Source organism: Vombatus ursinus, unplaced genomic scaffold, assembly GCF_900497805.2.
Source record: "Vombatus ursinus unplaced genomic scaffold, bare-nosed wombat genome assembly UNPS02010788.1, whole genome shotgun sequence".
Classification (NCBI taxonomy): Eukaryota; Metazoa; Chordata; class Mammalia; order Diprotodontia; family Vombatidae; genus Vombatus; species Vombatus ursinus.
Genome location: NW_020950566.1, coordinates 3,210,953 through 3,223,639, shown reverse-complemented (window position 1 = coordinate 3,223,639; position 12,687 = coordinate 3,210,953). Strand labels below are relative to the sequence as shown.

General features: G+C 35.4%; 1 protein-coding gene across 1 annotated transcript in view; it reads left to right on the top strand.

Annotated features, from left to right (window-relative positions):
- The window catches only part of TSPAN12 (tetraspanin 12), a 75,339-nt gene that overhangs the window by 36,946 nt on the left and 25,706 nt on the right, over positions 1-12,687 (top strand). Inside the window, exon 5 of the mRNA XM_027855147.1 lies at positions 2,393-2,467. Within this exon, the coding sequence (XP_027710948.1) occupies positions 2,393-2,467 (75 nt within the window). The remainder of the gene's footprint in view (positions 1-2,392; positions 2,468-12,687) is intronic.

The window sequence follows — 12,687 nt, the reverse complement described above, 5'->3', positions numbered from 1 at the left end:
CTTGCCCAGGGTCACACAGCTAGTAAGTGTCAAGTGTTTGGTCTGAGGTCGGATTTGAACTCAGGTTGTCCTGACATCAGGGCCGGTGCTCTCTTGACTGCGCCACTTAGCTGCCCCCTACCTACATTGTCTTGAAGGAAGGGGGGTAGGATGGGGCTCCAAAGAACGGCCTCTGTTATTGTTAAATAATACTATTAGGTAAAGCCATAATCAGCACCTGCCTAAACAAAAGCACATAGATTATGTTTTATCAGAGCCATTCTCTGTAAGATAAGCAATTTTAGAGTGATTTTGGCTCTGGTTCCTGGATAGTTGAGAAGGCAAAAACATTTTTACAAGTAAATATAGTTGATTGTGCTATGAGTACTTTTTGAAGGATGGCTCTGACCTTTATAACTTGTCATGGAATTAGTAGACTAGATCTGTCTTCTAGAAAAACACATAAAAAACTCCAACAAAAACCAGCCTGATGACCTTAAGTGCAGAATTTTGTGGATTTTCTAGAAATTGAATTGAAAAATATGGCTTATAACCAGAACAATAAAATTGTTGACAAAACTAATTTAAGTAAATAAAATACTGCTGGATTTGAGCTTAATAAGGACATAATGATCATATACTAATGCTGCATAAAATTAAATACTTGATAATTGGAAAGTGGAATCACGTGAGAACTTCCAGAAGCTGTTATATAGTTGTATGTGAACAAAGAATTTTGTATTGGATCCATCATATTTTTGGATCTATATTGAAAGAATATTTTAGAAAGACTTGAATGAATAATAAAAAAGATTTTATTTCCAGCCAAATGGAAAGCACACACAAAACAGTCTAAGTTAGTGTAAGGAAATATGTTTGTCATCTTTATGCCTTCCACTGTTACCTCATTGATTCTACCTCTGGACCAGACAGAACGATATCTAGTTATAATGAATTGTGGCAATTGTCTCACAGTCCTATGCTTTTTGAGAGACCATTTCTGCCTTAGGAACCAGGCACCTGGTAACTTTCCAGTGTCCCAAGGAGGCTACTACTGGACTAGACAAGGGGTGGCTTAACTAGAGGGGACAGGGGAGGGAAGGGAAACTAAAGAAAGGAGTTCTGCATAAAATCATCCTATAATGCCCTGCATCTTCACCAAGTAAAGGAAATGGAATTGCCTTTACCCACCATTCCTTTGGCCGGCCTTGATTTTCATTTTAATCAATTATGTGACATCTTAATCTGTTGTTCCTTTTCAGATGTGACATATTTTAAAATATTAGGGTTTGGGAAGAGGGTTGGGTGTGTGACCTACCTTATTAGAGTAATCAAATTGTAAAATGTTTTTACAGGATAGATTGTATAAGAAAGCTGTTCGACCTGGGCTTTTGATCTCATTATAACATAAATTACATTTTAAAACATTGCTTTCTGGCCAGAATTCTATTGTAAGTAGAATGTTAAAGAAGACTTGGAGAAAAATTGTGACTTCCTACTATGTTCAAAAATGTTGTTGTTTTTTTCTGATGACAAACTCATACTTTGAACACTTCAAATTAAGGCTTACAAATAATGCAACTGGTAACCAATGGCATGGAGCTTGAAGTGGCATATAGCATTATTGAAGCAGAAAGAAATAAAGACTGTTTTGGATGCTGGGGTCAAATGACAGAGATACAGAAAGCGGAGAAAATTAGAGAAGAGGCTCAAACTGGAGGAAAAGCTGTCTCATACTTTGAGTCAGTTATTTATTTTGCAGTGTTTTGTACTTCTCAGAAGTTTACAAGCCACAGGGAAAAAACCTAACTTAATCATGTTCATTCAACTAACAAATCATTATTAGGTATGTGTGCTTCACACATAGCAGACGCACCTCATAATGATTTGTTGACTGAATATGATTAAGTTAGGTTTTTCTGTGGCTTGTAAACTTAAAAGGATAGATCTTCACTTATATGGAATGGTGTGGGTAAACCCCGCCCATAAGGAGGGCAAACATAGTAATATCTGGATCAGACCTTTTTAGATCTAGGTTTTGGTTTATGTAAGCATGGTTTTCTGACCCACAATTTAGATTCAGTGTATATAGTTGTATTAGACTTTAACATGCTAATTCAAATGTTAAAATAATGAAGTACTGAAGTTTCTCAAGGGTATTTATCCCAAGAGGTGATTAATAAACAATGGCCTATTTTGGTAAGAATGAATGTCCTTTGCAGATGTCTTTAAATTGTTAAGATATTCTCCCCCATCTGTTGATGAGTATGGCTCCCTGTTTCGGTAATGATTGACATCTGTTTTCTTTTCCTTTGGATAAACATGGTACTGAAGATATTTAGCCTGGTTTTAATAACAAATATAGTTTAATTATACTCCATTAATATACTTTTATCCTATGCTTTTTCTGTAGTACTTTGGAAGTCTGCTTGTGATTTTCTGCGTGGAGCTAGCCTGTGGTGTTTGGACCTATGAGCAGGAAGTTATGGTAAGTTCAAAGGGGGAAACTAAAATATTCTAAAATTTGGGTTAAACCAGCTTTCAAAAAATATATTATTCCAAAGGCGCTATCATTAGTTTGAAGGTACATTTTCTCTAATTATGATACATGTGATAAAAATCTTTTTCTCCTCTGGCAAAAGAGGTCCTCCCTGCCATGTGTATGCTTCCAGAGTTTACATTATAAGTAATTTAGGGCATTTTCCTTGTTCATTGTAGATACTTAATAAATACTTATTGATTGGGGGTGGAATGGCACTCATTTAGGAGTTATATAGCTTCCACTGTAGAAAAACAGCTTTATTCATTATATTTGTAAACACTTGTAATGCAATACTTTATTTACATAGCGATTGATATTATGCAGATATCTTTTCTTTATGCCCTTCTGTGTACATGCATTTTAAAATGCAAAACATTTCTTTTTAGTGCCTTAGCCTTGTTTTTTGAGTGATTATTAGTTTTTTATATATGTCACGACATATTCACATTGCAAGCACATATTTTAGTAGTAAATTAGCAATAATTTACATAATTTACACAGTATGATTATGAAATGAATTTTTAAAAATCAAAATATACTTCTCAATTTAAATTTTTAAAAATCCAGGCAAAATTGGATAAAGTTAAAATGTACTTGAGTAGTACAATATATAGTCTTTAATATATTTGCCCTTTATGCCTTTGCTGCAATTTGTCCTTCTGGGTTAAGAATTTTATAGATTTCCAAATTAAAAATTTATGTTGAAATAATTTTTTTTTTTTTAACATCATCTTTATGCAAATCTGGCTAATTTTTGGTAGCTTAGTTAGGAGCATCTAACACCAGTGCTGGGAGATTTTTGCTCCAAAACTTGTAATGACAATTCTGTATGCCATGGAAGTGGCATTTGTCAGGTAGCACCTTTTTTCATATCCCCTTTGGCCTCAAATCTTCATCAGGCTCCATCTCTTCAAGTAAGAGTTTTTGGGTAGCTTTAGTATCTTTAATGTCTCGGGTAATTTACTTCTGATTTTTTCTTTTCTCTTACCTCCTCTTCTTGAAGCAGGAATCACTCAGTCTTAAGTGGTTACACTAAATCTAGTAGCATTTAAAAAGTGTCCTGCAATACTATTAATCCACTTCAACATGTTCCTAAGCTTGTATGGCCTGTCAGCCATTCATTTAAATGAATAGACTTTTTTTTAATTAATAAATTTATTTATTTTTAGTTTTCAACATTTACTTCCACAAGATTTTGAGTTCCAAATTTTCACCCCATCTCACCCCTCCCCCCACCCCAAGATGGCATGCATTCTGAATACCCCTTCCCCTAGTCTGCCTTCTGTTCTGTACCCCATTTCCTGTATATCTTATTTCCCAGTTGCATGTGAAAACATTTTTTTTAAATGTATGTTTTTAAAACTTTGGGTTCCAAATTTTCTCCCTTTCTCCCTCCCCACCCACCCTCATTGAAAAGGCAAGCAACTCAATATAGGTGCAGTTATGTGCAGTTATGCAAAACACTTTCATAGTAGACATGCCGTGAAAAACTAACTCTATTTCCCTTAATCTTATCCTGCCCCCCATTTATTCTATTCTTTCTTTTGACCCTGATCCTCCTCAGAAGTATTTGTTTCTGATTACCCCCTTTCCCAGTCTCCCCTCCTCTCTATCATCCCCCTACTCTCTTGTCCCTTTCCCCCCCATTTTCCTGTAGGGTAAGACAGATTTCCATACCCAATCAAGTGTGTATGTTAGATGAATAGACTTTTTAATAGAAGGTTTTGGATGATGAAGTTGTATACTAATTTTTAGGGGAGGTTTAGAGTGGTTTTTTGACATGTTCATTCTTAAATGTTTTAATTTCAATATGGGTATTATCTCCAGGGGGTACAGCTCACTCCCCATCCATCCCTTCTCATCCCATGTGACTTGCCTGTGCCCTCATATTATAAATTTTCTACAAGGGTACACTTGACATTCTAGGGATTTTCCCTTAGGTCTCTTAGCATTGTGTGGGTGCCAATGGAGCACATGGTCTGTACATGAATTTATCTAATTTAATAAGTTATCCTTTGTTCTCACTTCATGACTAGCCCACTGCCTTTCCTGGTCATACAGTTCTTCAATGATATTTTTTTTGCTGCTTTTCCTTTGCAAATCTTTTAAAAATTAGAAAAAATAATGAATTCAATAATTGGTAAATAAAAATATTTCAATATAAAAAGAACAAAAAAGATGCTTCTGCTTGGTAGCTTTTTCAAGTATATAACAAATTTAATAATACCTTTCGATATGCAAAGGACTACAAAGAGACCTACTTTGTGGCTTTTTTCAAGTACATATTAAATTAACAAAAAATTAAGAAAATTGCTGTTTGTGTTCCCTTCTGCACATCTTTTGTTTCTTTTGTGTGTTTTGATAATGTTTTAATATTGCTATTTTTTTTTTATTTTTATATTTTTTTATAATTTCCCCTTTTCCCCCCCCCAAAAACCCCCTTTTTTTTTTTTTTTTTTTTTGGTGAGGCAATTGGGGTTAAGTGACTTGCCCAGAGTCACAAAGCTAGTGAGTGTAATGTGTCACAGGCTGGATTTGAACTCAGGTCCTCCTGACTCCAGGGGCAGTACTCTATCCACTGTGCCACCGAGCTGCCCCCAAAACCCTCCCTTTTAAGGAAAAATGTGGATTCAAGCAAAACAAATCAATATAATGGCCTTATCTGATTTTACTGTGTACTTCTTCATTGGTAATATACGGCACCTTATGACCGCCATGTGACTTTCTATTGTCCTTTGGGTGACCTGCAACTTTTAGTCTTTGGAGATTGTGATATTCCGTGCTCCGTAGCCACAAAGCATCCCTGAAAGAATATTAGTGTTAAAGAGATGAGTCTTTGTTTCAGAGAGAAGCCTGAGGTCATTAAAAGCTGCACAATTTACCAAATGCAATCCAGCTGGTTCTCTTCCTCCTCTTTAATTCTGTGTACCCAGTTTATGGTGCATCTGGGGTGTCTATTCAAAATATACACACAAACTGATAGATTAGCTCTAGAGGTTATTCAAGGCTTTTGTTTTGCTGACTTAATTTTTCAACTTATTAGTAAAACCAGTAAATGCAGGTTTTATTAAATTCTGGCAAAGTATTTAATAATAAAAATTTGTACTTTATACTTTTTTAAGAATAGGATTGGGACCTTTGTATAATCTTCTTTTCCAATTCAATGTACCTCAGAGAATTGATTTGCTTATAGTAGGTCTTTAATAAATGCTTGTTAAATAATGATTGAATAAAAGAATGATCTTGTTTTTGCTATAACTCACAGCTTTGAAGAGAAAAAGAAGTCTTTTTGGACCTTCTTACTCTATCCAAAAGATGAGTCTTTTCAACCTGTCATCCAAAACATAGGTGTCATGTAGCAATTATGTTCCTGGTAGAAGGGGAAAGTAGGAGGAGAGGAGGTATTTGGTTCTTTTCATACAAAACCAAAGGAATTTTTGGCAGTAGGGTATTCATATTTGGGCAGTATTATTTCTTTGACTAGAGATTTGATGGTGAATCTGCTATCATGATGTAAGAAAGCTTTGAAAACTAAGTGAAAATTGCAGATTAAACTGATTTTTTTTTTGCATTTAAAATGTCATGTGCAGAGTATGTTTTGGCACCTGTACAAATCTGAGACCCTGTATATATATATATGCGTGCTTCCAATTTATGATAGTTCTAAGCTTGAAAGAAGAACTTATGACTAATTTCTTCCATCCACGAGATTAAAAAGCTAGGGCAGACTCTGTTAAATGTAAAATAATAAACTGTTTCTTAAAAATGAAATGTTATATAATTGTACTAGTTTACCAAACTGAAATAAAATATAGGTGTATGCTGTATATTAAAAAAATCTCATTCTCACTGTAAGTCCAGATGGTAGCTCTCTTGAGGGGAAAGATGAAGCCAGTTGATTCTAAGAATTGATCCTGCTTCTACTATGTATATAGTTGGTAAAGTCAGCACTCTTTTTAAATTGTCCTCAGCCTCAAAAATAAATCTATCAACTTACTGTTCATGCAGTGAAGAGCAATTCTCAAAATAAACTTAATTCCCTTGTCCTAGCAATAGCTTTTGAATAGTACTCTTTATAATGTTTTTAAAAGTCAAGGGATTTAAAAAACAGTTGACTCTGCCTCCTGATTTTAAAGTTCAGTTGTACAATAGATGTGTAAACATTTACACATGCAATATGAATAATTTTAGTGAGATTTTACTAATCTCTGATGAATTATTAAAAATTAAACATGAATTGAAATATTTACAAAGGAGATAGTTTTTACCCTAACTATATTGAACACACACACACACACACACACACACACACACGCACATACCCCCACACAGCCACACAGTCACAGCCACAGCCACCCACCCCTTGTGGAACTAAATGCCAATTTGCAGTTTAGACACTCTCTGATGTCTCCCTATCTTGATATTAAAACAATCGGATTGATTCAGTATCATCTTTTAATTGATCCTATTTACAGTTAATTAATTTTGTCCTGTAACTGCCTAAGTTTTGGTTCTTTGTCTCTGAACTTAGTTCAGAATTCAGCTGGCCTTTAGTGAGTTAAGTTTAGAAATCCAGTCTTTTTGTTAATCACTGTTCTGTTCTTGTGTCAAGGGAAATCTGTTACCCTTGAAGAATGGAGGTGGACACCAGGGAGTATGGTTTAGTATCTTTATACCACCAAGCTATCCTTCAAGGATGCCTGACTTGTTATCCAAAGAAGTCTGGTCCTCTATCTCTAACCTTGCAGGTGGCCTCAAACATGAACACTTGTTAGTTGAAAGAGGGAAGAAGGGGATTGTTCCTTGCTCCTTATTGCCAGTTTCCAGTTAATCATACTGCCTCTCATGCCTCCTCAGTTCTGTAATTAATCCTGTTGATTTCACCATTTATGTTGTAGAGCTCTTTTAACCAATCATAACTTGTTCCTCTCCTATGAAGTCCTGTTCTTTGCACTTCCCCCAAAACTATAAAAAGGGTAGCCATTCCCCACTTTGGAGTCTTAGCTTTTACTGAGAAAGCCGAGGTGCTATTTTTTGGTAAATTCACACTTTATTGACAAATTGAGCATGCTCAGAACTTTGTGCCTCAGTTTACCTAATTCAGAGCACAATATAATTCCATCTGTAGTAGCTCATGGCGTTTTTGATGATGATAACTGCCTCATAAAGGTCCAGAATAGATAGATGTATATTTGTAAAATTCTATTAAAGTAGTTATGGATGTTTTATTATGATACCTGTGTATTGTTCCCACATTTACTCACTAGGAAGAAGGATTAGTAATTAAAATGTGTAAAAAATTCTCCCTGCCCCTTAACAAAAAGAGCATTTGGAATAAGAGGACCTAGACTTAAATTCTAACTCTGCTACTGGACTTGGATTGAAATCCCACCTCCACTTCTTATTGCATGTGTAACCTTGGATAGGTCACTTAACCTCTTTTTTCTTTTCTTTCTTTTCTTTTCTTTCTTTTTTTTTTTTTTTTTGGCTAGGTAGAAAAGGTTAAGTGACTTGTCCTGGTCACACAGCTAGTAAATGTCAAGTATCTGAGGCAGGATTAGAACTTTGGTCCTCCTGCCTGCAGGGCAAGTGCTGTATCTACTGCTGCCCCCACTTAACCCCTTAATTTCCTCATTTGTTAAATGAAGGAACTGTAGTTGATGTTTTCTAAGTGCCCTCCAGCTGTAGATTTATTATTTATGAGCCATGAATGATAAACCTGGATCTACTGACCCTACAAAAGCTTCTCCATAGTTCTCCCACTTCCAGTTTTATTTTTTTTGTGTGTTTAACTTGTACACTAATAGCACTGAGAATGAAAGTTCCATAGATCTCTAGCATCTGCCGAATTTTGTAGAATCCAAACTTCACTTAAAATGTACTTTGTGTTGATTGCTGTTCCCTATGGAAAACTAATAAAAGTGAACACTAATATTTGGCTAAATTCCAACATTTTAAATCAGATCCTCAATGGCTTATTGTGTTTCTTTCCAAAACTGATCTCAGGATAATTGTGGTGATGTAGGATGACAAGTATATTTTGTTGATAAGACTTTATATAGTGAAATAGGATGTATTTTGAAGGCTCAAGCAAGAGATTTGAAATTAGATGTTCTCTGTGTTCCTCTGGTACATCTATGCTTTGAATTTAATTAGTTCTCATTTGTCATGTTGTCTTTAGATGTTTGCCTGCATAGCTTGTTTTAGATGGCAAGCTCCTAGAGTGTTTGAGCATGGGGGCATTACTAATCCACTTGGCAATTAAGATGAATTTGTGACTGTTTGTTGAACTTTTATAAGGCCATAGGTACTTAAAGTAGATCCAGGTAGACCATAATACTTCAAAAGATCTGTGCTTTCTTTAGTGTGTGTGAGGTGGTCTCTCTACAGTATAGTATCACATTATCTTCTTGAGTTGTTATGAACAAAAACATTTATTACCTGTTAGCCATCAAACAAGGGAATCAGTGAGTGATTTGCATAGCAGCACCATCATGTCTGCATTTTTAAAAACTCTGTCATAATCCTAATCTTCTCAAAAAACTTAATTATTAATTTCATCCACAGTGTCTCATACCATTTCTAATTAATTCTCCTTCTGCATGCCTATTTCATTCATTGTGTCTGATCTCCCTTTCTGCATTGAATTAAACTGAATGTAGTCAGTACACCTAACGTCACAAAAGTCATACCAATGGTAGTTCCAGTGTTCATCATCTAAGATTATGCCAAAACCATCTTGATGAAATGTAGGCAACCAGATAGATGAAATTTATATCTGGCTTCTACTGTACACAGAGATCGGCATTGTGAAAGTATTATGAGACTCACTCCCCATTACCTCCCATTCAGTTGTTCTACCCCAAGTTTCATGAATTTACTTAAGTTGCCAACATTTCTTTTTATTAGTTATCTTTTACCTCATCCTCTTTTAACCCTCCTCTTTCTCATATGGTTAGGCATGTGGTTCAAAATCCTCCCTTTCTTCCTCTCTAACACCAGTCTCTTAGCTTAAGTATTATTCTTTCATGATGCCCTTTTCCAGAAAAGTGAAACTGAAATGATCTTAGGATATTTGAATTGGCATTTCATCATAAATGGAGGCACCTCTTCCCACAAATTTAAAAAATTTGTGTTTGACGTTGAAATTCTGAAAGTTATCAACTATATGCCATTGTGTTTCAGAAGTGGGATTTTTCTCTGACAGAAATCTTTGGATTCAGTCAATCATTACTTTACTGTCTATGTCCGAAACTTCTGGGTAGTTATCCCATATTTTTCCTGTAATGTATGGTATTTGAGGTTTATATTAATGTCATGTTTTCTGGAGGCCTATGATCCTTAAATTAATTCTGCAAATCCCATCTTTAATGTCATTTGCTTTGACTTATGTAGTATAGAATTAATATCAAAGTTGACTTTTGCTTCTCTTTTGCCAATTTTTTGTCCACTTCTGTATTTTTGAGTTCCAAACCTTTATTGCCTTTTAGATGCTACTGTCTTGGAGTCTCCATTATGTGCTCTAAGTTTTCTACTTTGATGTTTTCCTTATTCTTTGAGAACCTTGATTTCTCACCTAATCTTTATCTTTTAAAAGTTTTATTCCTCTTTTGAATCATTTTGGATTTTCTTTGAGGAATCTGTACAGTTTTCTTTTTAGATTACTTTCTTCAGAATATATCAATTATTATATCCTTGGGTGAAGATTCTTACTCATTTTTCCTTCTGTTTTGATGAGTTTTGTTGTTGGTGTTACCTGCTTGGGAGCTAAGTTTATGTCCAGGCTTTCTGTCCTCGAATTTTGTCTCTTGGCTATTTCCTTATATTCCCAACTGCTTATCTTGGCTTCCTTTCTCACTTTCCAAGCCCTCCTTTTTCCACTGTTCTGGCATGCACTTTTCCTTTTGCACAGACCCCTTCTACCCCAAGACTGGGTGTCTGGTGTTCTGTTCTTCTCTGACTGTAGTAAATTTCATGACAGATAAATGAGCGCAGGTAGGATTCTATTTCCTTTTCCCTTAATCATAGAATTGCCTCTCACTGCAGTACCACATCATTCACTCACTACCACCACTGCCCCAAACACACGCACACACACTCAAATAATCGTACTCCCTTTCCTTCCTAAGACTGGCCAGAATCAGTGTTTTCCCACCTTTTGTGGGGTCAGATTGAGTCAATGGTGGTGGGGGGGAATTGTTAGGGGCCACCATAGCCAGACCTCAGAATACAAGCCTTTGAGGTTTCCTGCCTTAATTGCACTTAGCATGCTAGGTATCCTGCCAGTGGGGAAGATGAGTAGAACTTTATAAGTATTTTAGCTCTGCTTTTATTCCACAAGGCTTTGATCTTGAGTGTTGTTTCTACCTCCTTATCTTGTTGATTCAGCCTTAAATACTATAAATTTGGCTTGTTATTTCCTTTTTTTGAGGTTGTTTGGTTGGAGCAATTATGCTGAAAGCAGCTTCTGTGTCATATTACCTAATTCGTGGTCCTGTCTCAGTACTCCTCAGCTGGATTCATTAACCACAACATTTCGGTCTAGTGCCAGTAAGAAATTTCCCTTTTAACAACTAGGTAGAACCTATGGACATTCCTTGTTCTTTTGTAAAACAAAATATCCTCATTCCATATGAATTCTATTTTTCTTATGTCTTTTATTTCATTCCAGTTCAGTTCTGTTCTTCTGCTCATCAACCTCTTGATATTAGTTTGTTTTCTTCCTGACTTCCTTAGATTGTTAGGGTTGTTTCATTTTTCCCAGTCCTAGCTAGGACTGTCTCATTGGCCAAAAGATAGAGAACATGTATTTATGATTTTTTTGCCTTTCCCTATAGCTTTTAGAAAGGAGCTTGCGTTTTATAGGTATATAATTGATCAGGGCCTTTAATAGGAAAATAAACATAGCATAAACCTAATATTCACTGGAATATTTCCTTCTGTTTCCATACTTCCTGAGTTCAAGTAGAGCTACCTAATAATAATTTATATAACATTTTAAAGTTTGCAGAGCACTTTATATAAATTCTCTCATTTGCTAATTAAAGAATTTCTTTAATTAAGATAGTCTTGATAATAAAAGAACAATTCAGGAGTTGTAAGTTAATGACTTAGTGGTTAGAATCTAGCAGTTAGACCTGGTGTCTACTTTCAGCATTGCATTAGCAGTCCGAGCTTGGGCAAGTCACTTAATCTTTGTAGGTATCAGTCATTTCAGTTGTAAAATCTGAATTGGACTAGATGATTTCTAAGTTTCCTTCCTTTTCTAAAAATTCTTTGCTTATCAATTTGCTCATCACTTCTGGGGCTATTAGACAAAGTTTTATCTTTAGTTGTTGTAGTTATATTACCTTTAAAAGTGGGAATCAGCATAATGTATTTAAGAAATAATGAGACTAGTCTGGCTAGAACAAAGGGTTTATTTAGGAAAATAGTTAGAAATAAGAATTGAAATGTAGTTGAGAAGATATGTTTTATCTTCAGACATGGTTAATGTATTGTGCCTTTTGTTCTCGAAGACGTCCATGACATCAAGGAGATGATGACATGACTTGCAATTGACTTTGATTTGAGTGAGGAAGGGCTGTGCAAGGTCACCAGCCCCGCTTTCTCCTCCAGAGATATCTGGGTCCAGAGGCTAGATATTCATCAGGATGACTGGAGATGGCCCAGGATGCAATGGGAGAACCTGGCCCTTTTAAGCTAAAGTCTTTTCAGGTTCTCACTTTGAGTAAGGTAACACCCATTCAATGAATAGGCCTCTTCAAGAAATGAGTCAAGGATGGCCTCTTTAAAAAAAAAAAAAAATCAAACTGGGAGGGGAAGACCCTCAAGTTTGTAAAGAGGCATAGTTGAAAACAAACCTGGAAAGGAAGTATAGCCACATTGTGGAAGGCTCTGCATGCCACATGAAGGAATTTGACTTTTATCCTACTAGTAACTAGAGAACAATTGAAGTCAGATTTTGTTTTGTTTTGTTTTGTTTTGTTTTAATCAGGGAAATGACATAGCAAATATGATGTGATAAGTAACTAATCAGTTCCATTTTACTGCTTGCAAACACTTTCCTTGTGAAATGACTTTGGGTCATTGAAATTGAAATTGGTGATCTATATAACATTCTCCTCACTAATATACAGTATTTCTCCCTTCTAAAGTAAGCAAAG